This window comes from Podarcis vaucheri (genome assembly GCF_965113315.1).
Source record: "Podarcis vaucheri genome assembly, chromosome: 4".
Lineage (NCBI taxonomy): Eukaryota > Metazoa > Chordata > Lepidosauria > Squamata > Lacertidae > Podarcis > Podarcis vaucheri.
Genome location: NC_138762.1, coordinates 77,158,794 through 77,179,233, shown reverse-complemented (window position 1 = coordinate 77,179,233; position 20,440 = coordinate 77,158,794). Strand labels below are relative to the sequence as shown.

The 20,440-nt window shown below is 41.9% G+C and overlaps 1 protein-coding gene across 18 annotated transcripts in view; it reads left to right on the top strand.

Moving 5' to 3' along the window:
- The window catches only part of INPP4A (inositol polyphosphate-4-phosphatase type I A), a 96,422-nt gene that overhangs the window by 47,981 nt on the left and 28,001 nt on the right, over positions 1-20,440 (top strand). For 8 of the 18 annotated variants that reach the window (XM_082220049.1, XM_082220044.1, XM_082220038.1 and 5 more), the window contains exons 5-16: positions 881-925; positions 1,193-1,311; positions 1,426-1,542; positions 2,765-2,844; positions 4,146-4,257; positions 5,220-5,310; positions 7,763-7,910; positions 11,821-11,951; positions 13,394-13,498; positions 14,684-14,792; positions 14,893-14,976; positions 20,118-20,301. In XM_082220049.1, the coding sequence (XP_082076175.1) occupies positions 881-925; positions 1,193-1,311; positions 1,426-1,542; positions 2,765-2,844; positions 4,146-4,257; positions 5,220-5,310; positions 7,763-7,910; positions 11,821-11,951; positions 13,394-13,498; positions 14,684-14,792; positions 14,893-14,976; positions 20,118-20,301 (1,325 nt within the window). Of the gene's footprint in view, positions 1-880; positions 926-1,192; positions 1,312-1,425; positions 1,543-2,764; positions 2,845-4,145; positions 4,258-5,219; positions 5,311-7,762; positions 7,911-11,820; positions 11,952-13,393; positions 13,499-14,683; positions 14,793-14,892; positions 14,977-17,816; positions 17,835-20,117; positions 20,302-20,440 lie in introns of all 18 variants that reach the window. The other 10 variants (XM_082220036.1, XM_082220040.1, XM_082220034.1 and 7 more) reach the window with 3 other exon arrangements.

The window sequence follows — 20,440 nt, the reverse complement described above, 5'->3', positions numbered from 1 at the left end:
TGCTTTTGAATTATGCTGCTGGAGGAAACTCTTGAGAGTACCATGGACTGCAAGAAGATCAAATCTATCCATTCTGAAGGAAATCTGCTCTGAGTGCGCACTGGAAGGACAGATCCTGAAGCTGAGGCGCCAATACTTTGGCCACCTCATGAGAAGAGAAGACTCCCTGGAAAAGACCCTGATTTTGGGAAAGACTGAGGGCACAAGGAGAAGGGGATGAGTTTGCCCAAGCTGTGGGAGGCAGTGGAAGACAGAAGTGCCTGGCGTGCTCTGGTCCATGGGGTCATGAAGAGGCGGACATGACTAAACGACTAAACAACAACATAAATGAGAGACAGAAAAGTGTTCAAGAGACAGAAAAAAGAGACCAGTCAATACTGAATTTATGTCGTTATGAACTTTTGTACCATTGTCAGTTCTTCCCATAGCATTGCCTTAAAATTTTTGAATGAACAATTTTGCATCAGAAGCTGTAGATTGGTCTTTCATCCAGACCAAATTACATGCATGACCAAATGCTTTTATATGCTTAATATGATCTTTTATCATTTTTCTTTGAACACTGTTAGGCCTTTTATTTTCTCATTCATTCTGGAAGTGCTTTGAAGAATGTGTGTGTGTGTGTGTGTGTGTGTGTGAGAGAGAGAGAGAGAGAGAGAGAGAGAGAGAGAGAGAGAGAGTTTACCTACTATTTGAGATACATAAGATTGAAGTTCTAGGTGAACTATTTACATAGTTATTTGAATAAGTGTTTACTTTTTACTTTATTTACCCCTAAATTGTCCTTGCTTCCCTATGGGAGTTAAGACAATTTTAAAAGGAGTAAATTGACTTAATCTGTATATCTTTATAAGCTTATGGTAGTCTTTGTACTTTGCAGGTAACAGCCAAGATCCGGATGAGCCAATCTTAGAATTCAGTTTAGGTGAGTAGTTCCGTTGTCCGGAGAGGTCACATGGAGAAGCCGTTTTCAAGGGAGCCCAGTGACTGAACCCACAGCTGTATTGAGGCAGCACTGGGTGTTGAAATTTTGCACCCTTAACCATTTTGTGTCTGGGGCAACCGCCCCGTGGCCCTTTCCTACACTGTGCCACTGAGGCAGACAAGTGAAAAATGGGCATTCCCTTCCCCTTTATACTTTGCATATATTTGCGTGACATGGTGTGTAAGCCGTATTGTTTCTTTCCTATAGCTTGCAGCGAGCTCCTTACCCCATCGCTAGATAGAAAGCCAAATAGTTTTGTAGCAGTGAGTGTAACTACACCACCTCAGGCATTCTGGACAAAGCATGCTCAGACAGAGATTATTGAGGTACGTAATACTACATTACCCGCTGTGCCAGCCACATCACCACCAGTTAGTCTTAGCTGATACCAAGTTATCCAAACGTAACTTTTTCTCTCCTTTTTTTTTTTTTAATTGCAGGGAACAAGCAACCCTATCTTTCTAAGCAGTATTGCCTTTTTTCAAGACTCTCTTATTAACCAGATGACACAAATAAAACTTTCTGTATATGATGTTAAAGATAGATCTCAGGGAACTGTAAGTCCGATTCACCAAATGTCTTCTTTCTCATTCATGTTCAGTGTAAACAAAATGTTGCATATGCCTTTGGTCTGAGGTACACTGCCTGTTCTCCCCCTTGGAGGCCAGCACTAACGGTCTAATCCTAACCTTATCTATTCAGAAGTAAGTCCTGTTGAATTCTGCAGGGCTTACTCCTGGCTAAATGGAGTTAGGATTGCTGTCTTAGTGCTAGGGTCAGGAACCTGAGGCCTGAGGGCCAAATCCAGCCCTCTCCATCGAGCCCTCAGGAGTGTCTGCAGGCCATGCCTCTCCTCCACATCACATCCGTCACTAGCCCTGCTTTTAGGCCTCCTTCATGTGCTTTTGCTTGGCTGGAATGTGTCCTTGAACTGTGACAAATCCTCTTGCTTGTCTGGATTGAGGATGGAGAGAGGGGTTTGTGTAGACATTTTTGTGAGGCTAAAACGTAGGCCACTGTACTAAGTATGAGTCATATCTGTTGCCCCACCCACTATTTTGCCCTTGGCTCCGCCCACTACAGGTATGTGGTGCCTGGAAAGTTGCCTGTGAAGGAATTTGGCCCTTAGGTTGGAAAAGGTCTCTCCCCACTCCACAACACCTTAGGAGATGGTATTGTTAACTGAGCATTCTAAACATGTGCTTGAAGATGCTCATTCTGGACTGTATCCAGTGGTTCCCTTCCTCTGATGGAGAGTGGGAATCTGTAGATCCAACTGATTAAAAATAATCATGCTTGTAGTTTCTCTCTCTCTCACACACACACTGCCAAATTGTAGTTTATAAAACTAGCCAAGGCTTGGTGTGATGTCTGAATTGATAAAATATGGTATGTATGTAATCGTCTAGCAAAGCATAATCCCAAAGCCCTGCTTTTGACATTTCAGCCATTGTTCTGTCTCTGAAGACTGTTGAATCCTAGAGACAGAAGTGAACTTATGAACCTGAATACTGCACTGATAGAAAATGAAGGCAGACAAGCCACTCTAAATTGTGATTCGAGTCTTGCAGGCTTAGGAAAGTCAAGCTATCATTCTAAAGTATTGCTAGTGCATTCTGTATTCTGGCACGATGTCAGTACTGAGCCAGAGAAAGTGAGAGGCTTTGGTTTCAGACATCACCTTGAAGCCATAGGAATGAGCTTTGTAAATAGAAATTAGAAACGTTATTAGTTTAGGATTAAAATGTCCTCTGCGTTGACGTTACTTGTCTTTTCCAGATGTATCTATTGGGTTCTGTGATGTTCACTGTAAAGCAGTTACTTAAGGAGAGGAACCATAGGTTGCATTTAACACTAAGGTTTGTGCTCCATTTTTGTTCATTTGAAAAGAATCAGGCTTCCACATCAGTGTGTACTATTGGAAAACTAGGCCATTTAACTGCATGATTAATGCTGTTTAAACTGGGGTCCTTTATTGCACCCCAGTTCAGGAAGTGAAGTGTCCAGGCTTTTAGGGCTATGAATGCTCAACGAGACCTTTTTAAAATTTTGTGTTGTAATGAAATAAATATTGGAACTTCAAAGTTTCCTCTCATCCCGAGTGACTGTAAGACAATTTAATGTTCAGCACAAATCTTGCACAGGGCAGAGGCTTTCTGGTAATTCTTGTTAGTAGAACTTTGGTAAAGTAGAATATTTGTTTTGTGATCTTCCCCACCTAGCATAAAAACAGAGACTTGAACACCAACACCTCAGGAGTCTTTTTCATGTGTTACTTGTGCGATAGGGAAACCATTGATATAAAGTATTATTTTAATCTTCTAAAACCTCATTCTTCACAGTTGTATGTGTTCCAAATCTGCACTTTAATAAGTTCTGTGGGTTTTTGTGTTTTGTTTATACTTAGAAATGAAAGCCAATTTCAGGGCATGTCAGAAAAGCTAATTTAAATGTGTATCAGTAAGCCAGCTCCCAGATTCTGAAGGAATATAAAGATGTAAATGCAAAACATTGGTAACGATTCTGTTTGGCAGAGCTTTCATAGATCACAATGACGAGGAAATTGCATCTGGCAAAGTCAATTACATACATGCATATAAGTTTTCAGAAGTGTCCTTCTGCACTTCAGCCTCAACATCACATTTATTTTTTTGAATTTTGTCTTAGGCCTTTGGCTTAATGCCAAAGCAGATGCAACTACATTTGCTAGTATCCCTTCTCCATTACATGTCTCTCCTGTTTTCCCCTTCTCTTCCCGCTTTGTTGCCTGCCCTGTATTTGAAATGCGTACTGTAAACTCCTTGGGGCAGGGACCTGTGCATTTTGCTTCTGTAAGGCCTGTAAAGCACTACAAACTAGTACTATAAGCTCCAAGGGCTGAGAGAATGATTTTACCAAACCTTGGATTGCAAGAGGTTACAAAATACCCAAGGCTACACATATCCATGCATTTAGCGTCTTTCTTATATTTTAATATTTTTATTTAGCAGTGTTGGATCCTGATCTTTTTGTTTGAGTCTCCATTTATGTAGCTAGAAAGAGTTAACGACAGAGGAAGCTGTAAGAATTGGGGTCTCTAGCCAGTTGGCATAGTATGTGCAACAGCAACCAAATCAGTAGTCCTAGCTGATGGATCGCAGCAATGATGTGTGTGTTGCAGATCTGCTGAAAGTGACCGTGTTGGCAACATTACAGTCATAGGATGGCAAGTGGAAGAAAAAACAGACCAAAGGCCTCCAGTTACCAGGTCTCCTGACACCATCAATGGAAGGGTGAGTGAATATCTTGCCCTCCTTCTCAAGACAATGCTGGAAATAAAAGATGTGATTGATGATCTCCTCACCACCTTCTTTTACAACTTTTCCCAACCATCCTCAAGGACAATTCACACTGTGTTGCTGTTCTTTTAACCCATGGAGCTGTTCAGACCTTACTTGGGTGCAAGCTTTCAGGGGGCAAGCATACTGTACATAGCACAGCAACCAGTCCCATGATTGCAGTAGTTGTGCCACTATAATATCAGGAAGTATATCTGGGATTTTATTCCATGCTGATGGGTATCTCACTGCGGAACAATAATTTCAGAAGCGTGTATCTTGTTGTCAATTTTTATTTTTCTCACTGGTCAAGACTAGAGAGAGAGAGTCCATGAATTCCACTGGGGATTATCAAACTGACAGGTGGCAGAATATACACAAATATAGCTCAGGGTTTCTTTATGCTGTAGCTGCATGTAAAACATCCCTGAATGCTACACATTTATCTGATAGCAGGTCTTATTGAAAATGTCTCAGAAGTAAACAGTCCTCTATAGCTCAGTACATTTTACAGTGGTGCCCCAGCGAATGCCTCGCAAGACGAAAAACCCGCTAGACGAAAGGGTTTTCCGTTTTTCGATGCGCTTCGCAAGACGAATTTCCCTATGGGCTTGCTTCGCAAGACGGAAACGTCTTGCGAGTCTTGCGATTTTTTTCGCTCCCCCCTTTTTCTAAGCCGCTAAGCCGCTAATAGCCTTTTAGCCGCTAATCCGCTAAGCCTTTAATAGCCACTAAACCGCTAATAGCGCTAATCCGCTAAGCCGCTAATAGGGTTGCTTCGCAAGACGAAAAAACCGCTAGATGAAGAGACTCGCGGAACGGATTATTTTCGTCTTGCGAGGCACCACTGTATTTTTTAAAAAGTCAGTGATGAAGCATTGTGTTTTGTGTATTAATACTATTCTCGTTTTCTTCAGACTGTGCTGTCAGTTGATGAAAGTTTAACAGAATCTTTAGGAATCCGATCGAAATATGCTTCATTACGGAAAGACGTGTTGTTAAAATCCGGTAAGTGGATCCCATATAGCTCAGTGTTCCAGCAAACGACTTCCTAATCTTCAAATGTATGCTGAGTCACAATCTTGACTGCATTAAAGGAACTGGGTGTATCTGCATTTGTTTTGACTGATGTGTCATCTTGACGACATGCATATAAGTAGATGGGGACAGGGGTGCACTCCTGATCTGAATTTAAGAGCCTAAGAACATAAGGCGAGCGTTCTGGGTCAAACCAATGGCCCACCTGGTACAGTGTCCTATTCTCACAGTGGCAAACCAGAGGCCAGTGGGAAACCTGCAAGCAGGACCCAGGCACAAGAGCCCTCTCCCCTCCTACGATTTCCAGCAACTGGTATTCAGAAGCATTAGAAACTTGGGTTGCCATTTCTGATCATTTGTATTGGACTAATATAGTGTTTAGTGCCATTGTTATTGGCCATCGTGTTGTGTTATTTTGTTCAGCTCCAACTAAGCAGAGCAATCATGGCTGCTAGCCATCAATAGCCCTCTCCGGCATGAATTGCTTAATCTTCTTTTAAAGCCATCTAGATAGGTGGCCATCACTGCCTTAATATCTTCCAACATTCAGCTGCATTGGATGTCTATGAATTCCAGTGTTACGAGAAAGAGAAAACGTTTTCTCGATCCACTATGCCATGAATAATTTTATGAACTTCTGCCATGTCGCCTCATACAAGCCTTTTCCCTAAGCTAAATAGCCCAACGTCTCTCCTTATAAGGGAATTGCTCTGTCCTTTATCATTTTGGATGCCCTTTCCTGAACCTTTCCACACTCTACAATATCTTTTTTTGAGATGAGGCAACCAGAACTGTCCTTTCTTCATGATCCCTTGCAGTGAATTCTTCACAGCTGCTGCACACTGGGTTGAAATTTTCATAAAATGATAGATAGATAGATAGATAGATAGATAGATAGATAGATAGATAGATGATAGAAGCAAGCAGTACTAGCAGAGTTGTAGCATAAAGTTGTTGATGCAAAATGTCTTGCAAGGTTTTCCCCAAAAAACATCACTGGAAGCAAAAGTTAGTTTTCAGTGGCAACAGTTGATATGCTGTGTGATCTAGAAAAAGCGTATTTGTGTGTCGCTTAAGTGCTTCTCTGCATGCACAGAGAGACATGCCAGTTTTTTGCTCACAGTTGCAGTGCCATGTGCTGTATGAAACACGTCTCTGGAAGGGCTTCTGTTAGAAGCACATGGCAGCCCACATTCACAAAGAGCTGCAGGAGGAGGAAGGGAAGCCCTTAGAGCAGCCTTCCCTAAACTGGTTTTGGACTACAATGCCCTTTAGTCCCAGTTAGCAGGTCAGTAGTTGAGGATTATGGGAGTTGCAGTCCAAAGCATTTGGAGGGCACCAGACTAGGGAAGGCTGCCCTAGCAAATGCACATAAACCTTTGGATCTTGACCACCGTTGTATCACTGGCTGAAGACAGAGGCAGCTCACAACACTGGGAAGACACTTCCAGGTCTCTTCTAGAAAGATATATCCACAGCTGTTTCTGTTGTAACCAGCAGATGGAATGCTGATAAATCCTTTTGTGCCTCTCCCTGCTTGTTTTGTTTCCCAGCCATAGGAGGAGGCAAACTGCCCTGCAGCCCAGCTGCCTAAGATAGCTGGAGGGTTGTGCTGTGAGCTCCCTTTCCATATCACATCTGTCTTCAGTCATGTTTCATCAGCTGGGGATGTACTTGTAAGAATGATGCAACAAAATAATTGTGTGTGTGTCCATATACATACTCCATTGAGACTCTTTTCTATATAACTTCGTCATGTGAACTCATTCTGAGTGGCTTGCTGCAGAGTGGTAAACTAAACAGAATTGCTTATTTTTCAGTGTTTGTTGGACACAGAGCCTTACTCATCCAAACGCTTATCTAGCATCATCTATGCTGTTGCTAATAAAGGCTTCCTTTAACCAATATCTATTATTATGGTAGCACTCTCCTTGGACATCAGTACTGGGAAGCTAAGACACTACTTGGAAACAAACAGCCACACAATTTATGTGATTGTGTACAGGAGAAAAGTCCAGGCCATGTCATGTGGATGAACCTTGGGTTGTGGGATCAGGATTGCCTGCAAAGGTGTGGTCCCGAAAAGCTCATTATAAAGCTGTTGGGCATCTGCGTTGTAACCCAAATATACATGTCTATGACTATAACATTTTTAATGCACATTTTTAAAATAAAAAAATGCAGTATATGGAAAAGTGATTCAAGAATTGATCAAACCTCAATTTCTGCTTTTGCTGTGGTTGTTTGAATATGTGCATTGGGTGGGGGCGGGGAGTTAACTAAGTGCAATGCTGTTACATTAATCTTTTGTATGTTTTGGTGTAGTAGGCCATTTGTAATCTCTGAGCCTCTTAACAACTTTGGTGTTAGAGGAACGGAGTTTGTATTATCTGGCAGCAAATTATGTCTTTTAACATTTTAGTGTTTGGAGGGGCCATTTGTCGGATGTATCGCTTCCCCACCACGGATGGGAACCACCTTCGGATCTTGGAACAAATGGCAGAGAGCGTGCTCTCCCTACACATTCCCAGACAGTTTGTGAAACTGCTACTTGAGGAAGATGCTGCCAGGTAAATCCCACCAGCACCACAAGAGCAGTCCCTATAAAAATGTTTTTGAAGTTATTAAGAAAATAATATATTGTATGCAGCTTCGTTGTAAATACCTGCCCTCACAGCTCTGCATTTCTGACCCACTCTCCTGACCTGCCTTGCAAAATCTTTTGAAGGAGTATTGCTAGGAACGTCCAAGTCCCAGTGGCACAGACCCATTTTATGAACTTGCAAATTTAGGCTGATTTTCCAAAAATCAACAACAAATTCTGGTTTTGGCTGCCTGAACTGTCATGGATTGTTTTCAGCCTAGTTAACAGTTAGGATGTGATTCCCTTCTGTCTTCCTGTGACTGAAAGATGTTACCAGCTGAACTGAATCAGGGCTTTGTCAGTTTATACTATCAGATAACTTTTTGATAGATATAATGATAATCTGGCTAGCTCAAGTGGAGTCAGGACTCAGGATAAACCGAGTATGCCATGAGAAGTGCTGCTGTTGCTATTACATTATTCAGCCGCAGTTCTATAAAAAGCCAACCTCAAGCTTTGAGGTAAATCTTTAATGAGAACTGGTTCCCATGGCCTTTTACTGTTTTGAAGCTCCTGGCGTTACACAGCCTAGTTGAAAAGTTATTTTAAAGGTGATGAAATATTATTATATTTGAAACTCTGATTTCTGCATACATCATCTGCTGCTCATTTTGCTTGGCTATTACTATGGTTTGTTGGACCTCAATTCATTTAGTGGTCACTGGCTACTTGACTCCTTTTGTAGTAGCTTTGTATTGAGTTAGGAAACTAAATTAGGGCAATGGCAAAAATTAGGAGGCATCTACACTAAAAACATATGTAAAGTTCAATGAAGGTATCACAGGGAACTCTCTTTGGACACATCAGTTTTCACTGATTTGAAGAGAAGCAAATATTGCTGATAAAAACATACTTGTGGGTTTGTGTCCAACTTAATCCTATAGTCAATCATGGTATCGGCCAAGAAACATTTCCCGGTGTTCTCCCATACCTCTCTGTATTTTTTCATTTTATATACCTCCCGAAGTTGATTGGTAATACTTTGTAGCTTGTTCACAGTTGTTATCTGAGCCTTATTTGGATGTTCAGGTCCCTCACGTGATTAGAATTGTGTGAGGGAGAGGAGGGAATACACTGTCTGTCCCCGCCCCTGAATCATACCCCCTGGCTCTCCATGTGTCCCCCATTTGATAAACTAAATTGATCCTAAATTGCATGTGGAACTTCAATAAGAACAGCAGGCTCCCTGCTGCAGATGTTCTCCTTCCAACTCAAGCAGGATGCTGGGTCAGGATGGACACAGGTGTCACTGGGAACATTGAGCATTGCTCTGCTCTCCTTCTTATTGTGTATGGAAGAGAAGTCCTGAATAGGGCACTTTTCCATGAGTTTTGGGCAAGTATCTTTGAAATACTTCTTTTTAAGAGTTGGGAAGGGCTGTGTTTCTGTGAACATGGCAGAGAAGCAAACCTCCTGGCAATGGGTTGGGAAAAGAGAAGAGTGGCGCAGTCTGGGAATAAGGTTTTTGGAGTGGCACATGGCTCCTGAAGCCCCAAACCTGCTTATGTTTCAGCAGCAGTTTTTAAAGTAGATGACTGCTCCATGGTGGCGGCTTGTTGCTCCATCCACCCTGCTCTTCTTTCTAGTCAAATGTTATGCCTGTGTATGAAATCCAGCAGCATTTGGGCATATCTAGTGTGCAGGGTGGAAAGGTACAGACACATTTCCTAATTATGCATAGCGGAACATTTTGGGGTGGGTGGGAAGTCGGACTTAGTCCGGTGGGCTTTGAAGAAAAAGGATGTCTTTGGATACTAGTAATGAACAATGGTCCTAATTCTTCAGTCATGAAGGGTTATGCATTGACAATGTACTGACATTTGCACCTTTTGATTCCTAGTAACACAGATGTATTGAAAACATTTCTCAAACCTTACTCTGCATGTGACATTTAAAAAAGGCTTAAATGAGTTCATTGGCATCACAAGCCAAAGAGGAATGAGAAGAAACAGGCTTTGCAGAGGAGGGAAATGACTCAGGGAGGGTTGCTGAGTTTGATGGAACCACATGAGTGAGAAGTGATCTCTTCCAGTGCTTGACACAGAGCCAGTCACTCTCGTTTTCACCCCTCCAAAGAATGTGTCACTTACAATAGCAAACTCTGAATTGATTTAGTTTCCACAGGCAGAGTGCCATCAGATGGCTAGGTTTTAGGCAGGCCTGTGGGGAGCTTGTCTGAGGCCCAGGGTGTGGGTCTTGTTAGAATAAAGTTATAAACTGAAACAAAAAAGCAGTCAGTCCCTGGCAGGGTCTAGCTCCCTTCCCCCAGCCTTCTGGCCAGCTTAGTCCTCCAAGGCCTGGGGCAAGTATATCTGGCTGGCTGCTCCCTTGCACGGGCCTGGTTTCAGGGTCCCTCCAAATCTCTCTCCTTTCCCCTTTAAAAAGGGAAAACCTCTCCTGCCATTTTCAGAATAGCAAAATATGCTCACATGGCTTTCTATAGGTACCTCTGCAGGGCAAGTCAGGTTGTCCGTCTGGCCTGTGTTCCAGGTCACCTTTGATGGCATGCAAGTAATGTCTAATTCTACCCATTTCTGTCCTCAGTAATGATGCTGAGCTGTGGCTATGGTGCACTTGAAAATATTGTCCTGTTGCAATGCTTCAATTTTAGCGCATGTGCCACAGAAGTGAGGCCAAACCAAACCAAACGGAATGCTTTTTGATGATGCAATAATCACACAAGCATCAACACTGCATGTTTCCTGTTTCTAGGATCAAACTTAGAGGCATTTGTAGAATCAGGGTTTTGTGCTTCTTCCCAAATGTGGGGACACCTGTGTGGTTAGCCTCCATGAAGTCACACAAGAGATGGCACAATGCACCAGAATGAACCTGTAGTTTTGTCTGGTTTAAGGCAAGTGTAAGGATTGGCTGTAGTCTTTTGTGCAGATAGTATATTGTTCTGTATGACTGTCAGGTGTAACAGTGCCACAACACCTTTTTTAAAAAAACCCAACAAAGGTGCTTTGGGAGGGAGGGACTTTAGAAAACATAAGCAGATGATGGAGAGAAACCGTGCCAAGCCCTTTCCCTGCTCATTTCCGCACTCAGACATACATGGTTTAGAACCTGTGTTTGCTTCCAATGGGACCCTTCCACAAATAAAAAGTGTACTTAGGTTTGGAGAAGAGTCTTTGGTCTAGTGGACACATAGCCTGATGGAAGAGGGGGGAGGCAATTAATGCTGATTGCCTGCAGCCCTCCACAGGATATCAAATGCTGTTATGGGCCATGCACAAACCATAAATTTAAAGCACATTTAACATCCCACCTCAAATCCTGAGAGCTGTAAATTACCCCTTACAGAGCTACAGTTCTCAGGATTCTTTTGTGGAGGGGGAAGTTGTGCTTTAAATTTATGGTGTGGACACAGCCTAGGGGGTCCCCTAACTTTCTAGAGAATATTTTTGGCTGGCTGAAGGGAGCAATCTCAAGAGTCACCTCCTCTCTGCTAACAGAAGAGGTGTTCATTGGATCAGAAGCACAGCTGAATTCATCCCTTTGTAGCACTGCATTCTGAGACATTTCCTTTGACCTTTTTTGGAGCTCAATGTTTACAAATGGAAACTCGCAAAATTTCACAGGTATGATGGGGAAATCCCCCTCTTCCCCAGTGCTTCAGAGAGTGCCTTTCATGAAGTTGAACTGCAAGTCAGTTAAGCTTATCTTTCAAACAGTGTAGAAACCAGCCCAAACTTGACTAATGTCTCAAAATGGCACTGATGTGCTTGAGGAAGGGGCTAGTAATAGATATAGTTGAAGACAGATTTTGCTTTTTGTTGGTCATACAACCAAATTAATAGCATCTCCCTGTCTTTTGGGGTGTTTTTGTGTAGGGTTTGTGAACTTGAAGAACTGGGAGAGCTGTCCCCTTGTTGGGAAAGTCTTCGTCGGCAAATAGTTACTCAGTACCAAACGATTATTCTAACGTACCAGGAAAACCTCACAAACCTTCACCAGTACAAAGGTAACTGACATCTTTACCACCACCTCCACATAATACAGAATGCATGTTTGGAACTATGTTTGTATGATTATTTTTAAAACACCTGATGTAACGTATGATTCAGCTGTTCTCTAGAGAAAAACGGTTAAAAGTGGGCACATCCTATTTGCACCACAGATGTAGTGCCTGGGCGTGGAGCATTGGCACTAAAAAAGTTCTGTTTCACTCTCCCTTCCACCTCCATCTGTGCCCAGACACATGTGTGGGCAACTGGGTAGGACATAAGGAAGTGCACGCAGGACCAGCCCTAGCACTAGGCAGAGGGAGACAACCACCTCAGGTGACAGATGCTAGGCGGAAGAAGCAGTTCCTGGCTCTGCCTTCTGAGCATCCCCAGTTCTTCCCCCTTGCTGCCACTCATCTCCTTCTTCCCTTATTTACTTTGCTTCAGAGCATACTATCCTGTCACCAGAGCTGCAGGGTTTAACTGCTAGTCCACTAAGCTTCTGTATGTGAAATGGGGAAAGGATGCTCTCTTATCCTTCCCTTCAGAAAGAAAAACATGTTGGGCATTTTCCCTGCAACCTCATCCAGCCCATCCTTCTCTGTTCAGTGCAAGTAACTGGAGGGAAGGCTAGCTTGAAGATCTAAGAGATTTTCCATTCCCTGAATGTGCATCTGTTTATACCTTGCCTTTTGATGCAAATGCCAAGGCAGCTCACAAGGAACAGTAAATTTCAAACAACTGGAAAGTGACATTAAAACCACAAGGGAAAACAATGAGAGCAGATGAAAGCAGCAGCAGGAAACCATTGAAAGGATCCTGATTACCATTAAAAGCACAGAAGAACAGCAAGGACTTTGCCCGGAGCCTAAAAGTAATATGAGGTGTGCCCATCTGCGTACGTAGATGGAGGAAGAAAGAAAACAGGGCTTTGAAGATTCCTACTGGGATTCTCCACCTGTGGTGCAAGTGGATTGTGTACCGTTAACTTTTCTTACCTCTGTTTTGTATCTGGGTTTTTGACTTCAGCATTCCATTCTTTAAACACAAAACAAAAAACTTGCCACTTATTGTCCAACCACACCATCCTAAGTTTCCATCATTCTCTGGCGTAAGCCAGGTGCCTTGAATATGCAGTTAAATGTGGTTTAAATGTATGGTGTGGATGTTGCCGTGTGGTGGGACTAGCATCATCTATTTAAACAAAGGACTTACTCAGTTGCATGGGGGGGGGGAGAGATGGAGTTCACTTTTAACAGAAAAAGAGAGGGGTGCTGAACATTCCCAACATTTCTCCTTCATACCGTCCATCATTTTCAAAGAGGCCCTTTAGGAAATCTCATTGCCAGTACCAACTTCATGCTGCAGTTTTTGTACTGCAATTTGTCAACAATTTTTTTCTTGGTGATTACATTTTTATGGACTGAGCATGCAGAAATCATCTTCTTTATATCCTCAGGTCCATCGTTCAAAGCAAGTAGCCTGAAAGCTGACAAAAAGCTGGAATTTGTGCCCACAAATTTACACATACAGCGAATGAGAGTCCAAGATGATGCAGGTTCAGGTATTTTTTTCTTGCTCATATATCCTGTAGGTTCTACTCTCTCTCTCTCTCTCTCTCTCTCTCTCTCTCTCTCTCTCTCTGTGTGTGTGTGTGTGTGTGTGTGTGAGTTCCCCCCCCCCCAATCCTTCACAGAGATGTTGGGGTTTGAGTTTGCAACTTTTTCATGCAACTTATGTGCTCTACTGTTGAGTTACAGCTTTCATTTTTTTGAAAAAAGAAAGTTTCTAGCCCTCCTACAGAAAAAGTTATGAAGTGAAATATTCGGGTACTTCAAAGCGTTACTGTGAAATGAGCCAGCCTGGTTGTTCCTGCTTGCCTGTGTTTTTAGCCAACCAATGAAACCAGAGCTTTGATAAGTGAATGCTTTAGAGACCCGGCATTGGAACCCCTGGGTTCCTAAGGGGCTGCTCTTTCCCCCTCCACTTAAGTCTACTTCTCCTGCTTTTGCCTTATTTTCTAGTCCTCGGATTCTCCATAGTTTGCCCTTCCATTTTTTCCCTAGCAATCAGGATGCATCTTTCCTGTGTTGGGTTCGTCTGAGATCAGGTAGTCTCTAGAAGCTATTTTCTGCAAATACTACTACATACTCAGCGTGAGTGGATTTTAAAGACCCCTCTCTTCCATTAAAATGGCAACAGCAAAGTATGAAAATTTGCAGAGACTCTAAGGAATGTCTCCTGCTCTGCAGGAGTTAAAGGCTGAAGCCCAGGCACTCATTAAGAATGCACTGTTCAGTTAACTTACAGAACAATAATATACTTGTTTATTCAGAAGTAAGTCTGTGTTTAATAGGGCTTACACCCAGGCAAGTGGTTTAGGGGTGGCACTGGGCAAAAGTAGGGGTTTTGTGCCTTTGGCAGCTGTATGGCAGGCAGAAACTCAACAAGGTTACTCCTTTCCTAGTACAGAAATATTATTACAGGAAAAGCTTCAACATGACAGCACTTTCTCTAATTTGTGTTATGCTGTGCCCCCCATGGCAGCCGTTTTGTTACTGGTACCCCACAGCACTCTCTCAGAAATCGAAATATGCCCACTGGTCTAAAAAGCTTGTCAACCCCCAGATATATTAGGTGCTTTGCAAATTACATTCTTGTAGTACAAATTCTCACAGGCTTGCAGTCCAAGTCTGGATGGTGGGTATTCTCCTTTAAACCTCCCCTCCTCACTTTTGGTTTTGTTTAGATCAGAACTATGATATTGTAACCATAGGAGCACCAGCAGCTCACTGTCAAGGCTTTAAGTCTGGAGGCCTGCGGAAGAAGCTGCACAAATTTGAAGACGCCAAGAAACAGTAAGTAGAATGCTTGGTGGCTGTCTGCCCTCTCCTGTCGCCCCCGTTTTGCAAAAAACATCTAATACCTTGTGTCTTTTTTTATTGCTTCTACATATAGGAAGATTCAGTCCAAAACCACGAAGATTAGAGCCAGTTTATGGAAAGAGTTTGACAGAAGAAGGTTTTCCCAATTTTTCAGCCAGTAATTTTACTTCAGTTTTAAGTAGATAGTTAGATAGATAGATAGCTTATGACAGCTTAATGAGCTATTGTATATTTAATATAAGCATTAGCCTTTCTGTATAGATGTGTAAAAGGTTTGACTGTACGTGTAGATTCCTGCAGTCCCTAAGTTTGACCTAGGCTGTTTTTACCCTTTGATCTGAGCAGCTGGAATCAAATCAAAGGATCAGAAGTCTGTGGGCAGCTCCTGGGTCCCTGTCTGCTCCTTATACTGCTACGGCATCACAATTTCCTGGCAACTTCATTTTTACTGTGTCTACTCCCTGTAGAGGGAGAGGGATGTTCAGGGAACATCCTGAAATAGTCTAGAAAATTGGTCTTTAACCTTTCTCCTAATTTTTCAATCTAAAGGTTTTTGAAGATTCTTAATGACTGTCTTTATTGAAGCTTCTCAATCTGCAGTCAGATGGGAACATGGCTAAACTAATTTTCCTAGCTTCTGTCTCTTTCATTTCCTAATAGGTGGCACAGACCTTTCTTGAGAACATGCTGAAAGAGCGAGACTCCCTATTCTTTCTTGGTCTTTTAGCAATCATCTTAGGTTCTGTGAAAAGGAAATTAAATCAGTGCTTGCTTTTTTTTTTAAGAATGAGATTGTAAACTCTGACCCTTTTTGGAGTGGGCATTCCTACTATATTTTCTCATCAGAGAGCAGAAACCTTTTGTATTCTATAACTGCAGGAATGGTTTTGAGGAAGCACACTCTCTGGTTTCCTCTAGCAGCTGGTTCGTATGGAAGACAGAAGAGATAGGAGTGATTTACACTTCTACTTTCTGTGTTTTCGCTACAAAATTTTAAATACGGAATGTAAATCTTAATCCTTGGGTGAGATGCTCGATTCCCAGAGGGAATCGCTAGTAAACTGGCATACTGGAATTGCCACAGTTCTGACATTGCTCCCTGTCTACACCATAATACAAAAGGTTAAGTCTATACATGCCTGAAGGGGGGAAAGGTACTGGGAAAATGTCAAAATGCATATCCATAGAAGTTTCTTAAGCTGGCCAGAAGTATCTCAGATGCAGCATAGAGATGCAGATTCCATCCTCGTCGTCTTGTGGTCCCCACAGTCAAAACCAGGGAGGAAGAAGGACAGCAGCCGGGTGGGCTGGCTTCTAGTTTTGCTTGTTTTTTTAAGCTGGAAAGACACTATTTGTGCCGTTTCCACCCTTTCAGGTTTAAATGGTTCAGTGGTAAACCAGTCACCCAGAAAGTTAACATCTGCACGTGAGGAATACATGCAGAAATTTCCTTTTAGAGAGCCACTCTACTTGAAACCACTATGGAAGACATTTCATATAAGCGTGCACCTTACAACCATCTCCCCACCCCACCCTGATTGTGCTACAGTCAGACCCATGTTTTTATCATATGTGGAACTCCTGGCAAAGGACTGGCTTTTGGGGAACATACCAGATGTCTGTACTAGCTGTTGTATCACTACTATTACTTGATGTTGTATTTTGCAAAAACATATTTGTATGGAGAAAAATATGTGGCAAAAGTCTACACTAAACTATAATTATTTGATCTCTGTTGGTTTTAAGTGACTTGTTGTCACTGCCACATCAGGTATCGTTTTTAACCAGCAGATGGTGGTCCGGTAAATAGAATTATTCTTCCTGCTGGTTCTGTTGGTACCTGGGAAGAACATGGGTGCTGCAGTCCTCTAATTTTTTTGATGTTTAATATGTTGTGGAAACGTTGCACGAATAGAGGATGGGTGGAAGGAAGCAGTGCAACTCAATGAACTTGCTGCTTCTCCTTTATTTCTCCTCCTCTATAATATCTCCAGTCCTTCCTGTCTTCCTGCCTGCTAGAAGTCTCCTGGTCACAGCAAGGATTGGTGTGGGGTGTTGTGAGGTCTGCATAAGGGTTATTAATAGTGATGAGGGGAATTGTTCAGTAATTTACACTTCCCAGAACAATAACAGAAACCAAAACACAGCTATCCTTTGGAATTTGATCTTCTAACATTACAGTGCAGTTCTCATAACAAAAATGTATCAAAGTGAACTGTGCATAAAAATGCATATATGAGTGAACATATACAAAACTGCATTACATTAGAGGAGACTGCTTGCAGAAATGTGTGTTAGGGGGAAATGCATACATAAATCTGTATATAAGGAGAATACATACTAAAATACTGATAAATTTCCATGATGTGGAAATCTGAACTTATTATTGGAAAAATGAGAAACCAAAAAGGACCTATATATCCACCCCAAGCTATTAACCAACCCACACTTGGGTCAGGATTGCAAGAACTAATCTTCAGGGCAGTTCTTTTTTTAACTCCTTCCACCTCTCTCGATAGCAGACACTTGTGCCATGTCAGAATCCGCTTCTAAAGGTTCCTTCATTGACAAACCAGTTTGGTATTTTGGGTGGGAGGCTGATGATTAATGAGAAACATGAACTGTAAACCCCCCCCCAAAAAAAATCTGTGCAAAGTAAATTGTGTAGTTCTTTGGATCCCAGCCCATAGATTTGTGTTATGCTGCCAGATTGCAGAGCTATTTGTGCATTTTGCAGTCGAGCTCCTTGTGTCGCATGTAGCACCCATTGTGCTGATGCAGCCAGAAATCTATGGAATGGGTTGCAAGTGATAAACCATTCTGCATTGACTATGATTTTGTTTTGCTTACAATTTTAATGACATAAGCAAACCTTATTGGGAAAAAATATTTAAAACAACTAACATTGTTTATCTAATGTTGCTTTGCTTTGTTTTTTGCTTTTGGTATCTGCTAACAAATAATGGCTAACTTTCATTTGGTTTTATTTTTTTTTAGCAGTTATGAGGAATGTTGGTGAGTTTTCTGTTTCTCAGTTTGGAGACAGAACTTTCCTGTTGGATCTTTTTCTTTTTTTAACAAAAGTTAATGTGTTTATGTACAGAGATGCCTCCCCCTTTTAATACTTTGCATTTGCTTTTGCTAATTTTGCTTTGTTCAGTTAATGTGGTTGTTTACTGGGATATGTTGCATGGTTTAATTTGATCTTGTCATCTGCATTATTTGCCTTCTTAATGAACAGCTAACACAGACCAAGTTTGGTTGCTAGAACATTGGGAGCCAATTTAATTGGAATGCTTCAACTTTAAGATACCATTTTTGTTAGAAACTGAAAATACTCAGAATACGACATGAACCTTTTACGTTATATTGGTCACTCTTTTTATGCATCCACAAATGTATGAAAATTGGTTAGATGATTTGGGCTTTGAACTCCAAGTTGCCAGTGAAAGCTGATAGCTGTTCATTTGGGAGAATGACGGCAGATAGTAGTTTGTTGTCTGTGAACTTCATACCATCAAATAATTTATTTCCTCTTATTTGGCAATAGATTTGCTTCCCTTCTTTTAATATGAGACTCACCAGGCTGCATGGACTGTGCTGCCAATTATATCCTAATTCTCCTGCATGATATCTCCCTTATTGTAAGAAAAACAGTTAATAACTCTGAATAGTTGGATGTGACTATTGAGATGGTGCAGAAATTTTTAAACAGCTGTCCCATATAGAAACAAGGAACCCTGGCAAAAATCCAATAAAAGAGGCATGCTAAAGCTATTTTGAATCAGTAGGTTTAAACATGCCAAACAGAGTTTGATAAAGGCTGCTGTCCTTGAAATTGCTGGTCAAGAGCCATAAATGACCCAATTGCTATGACGATTGCTGACAGTTTCCAGTCAGTGGTTTTTAAGACCTTTGATCCTGCAAAGTTAGGAATTCTAGATCCATTTTGTCTAAACAAATGATGTGTACAACAACAGCCACACTCCCCAAAAGTAGTGTCCAATATTACCAGCCCTGTTCCATGTTGGCATCTCACTCTGAAAACCTGATCCAGTTTCAGAAGCAGTTTGCTGCCCGTGTGGAACAGCTGTTGTTTTGAAAAAGAAGAAGATGTGCCTTTAGGCTTACATATCCACATGATGGGATCTTATTTTCAACTCGGCATTGTGTCAGTATAGCACTCTCCCACACATTTTTGATCTAGGACAGGAGAGAGGAACCTGTGACCTTCCTAGATGTTGTAGGACTATGACTTCCATCAGCCCCGGCTAGCGTGGTCAAGGGACAGGGATTATGGGAGCTCTGTAGTTGCATCAGCAATATATGGTAGAGGGTTACGGGTAAGAATAACATCCTGGTTTTGCAACATGTTTGGGACTGCAAAAACAGTGAGGGTTGCAATCAGATGGCGGTCCATACAGCACTTGGCTGGTGGAGTCTGTTTGCCTTGGCTGGCCACAGGCAGTGCAGGTTTGAGACTCATGCTTAAATGAATTTAAACTGGTGAGGAAGATTGAACATGGGGCCAAGCAAAGCTCCACTATCCTCTTGTGTGTGTAAAATGACACCAGGCATCAGCTGAGGTCTTTTGAGTTGGTAGAAGGCAGAATTTGAACAGCGTTTTCCTCCCTCAACCACTAGGGGGAGCTCAACTCTTGCCTGATGTCATCTTTGCATGCACAGAGAAGACCTTATTGTGGTAAGGACTGATGGTCAATTCTGAGTCAAAGGCTTATGAGCAGAAATAGTTTTGCTTTGTTTATTTATGAAGTAGTGATAGTTCTAGTAACTGTGAGCTGCCTAGAAGACTTTGAAGCCTACCAAATGGTAGGAAATAAATTATCTTTTAAAAAAATATGTTTGTTAAATGTGAATGAATAAATAAATGTATGTTTGGAGCAGGGGATTAGACTAATACTGCAATCCTAGCCCCACTTATCTGGGAGCAAGCTCCACTAAATTCAGTTGGACTTTCTTCTGGGTAGACACAGTTAGAAGTGTGCTATAGGTCACATTAAATCCTCATTCAGTGATTGCCATATCCTATCCCTGTGGAAGTTATGAGCAGTCAATTGGCTTCATTAAAGGCAGAGTTGGGCCTGGGTGGTAGTATGAACATGAGTCCTTGTAGCACCTCTCGGTCTCTTCATGCTTGATAGTTAATTGGGAGAAACTGCTTGCCTGTGCTTTCTCCTTTTTCAGCATGAAAAAGGAATAGAATTGCAGTGCTGATCTGTTGGATTGATTTTTATTTTTATGTTTTTAAAAAAATTATCCGTTTTTCCACCCCTCCAGCACTTCGACCAATACCCAGTCAATAGTGTACATACCACAAGATATTATCCGAGCAAAGGAGATTATTGCACAGATCAATACCCTGAAAACTCAAGTTAGTTACTACGCAGAAAGACTCTCCAGAGCTGCCAAGGACAGATCCGCCAATGGGCTTGAAAGAACACTTGCCATTCTGGCAGATAAGGTACGGGATATGATCAAGAGTCCCTATGTCCCATTGTAGTCTCTCTGAATGTACTGAGAAGGCAACCTTGGCTATTCTGTTTGAATATTAAGTTTTGACTGTAAGAGAACATGGCAAGGCAGTCTTAGTGGTTCCTCTG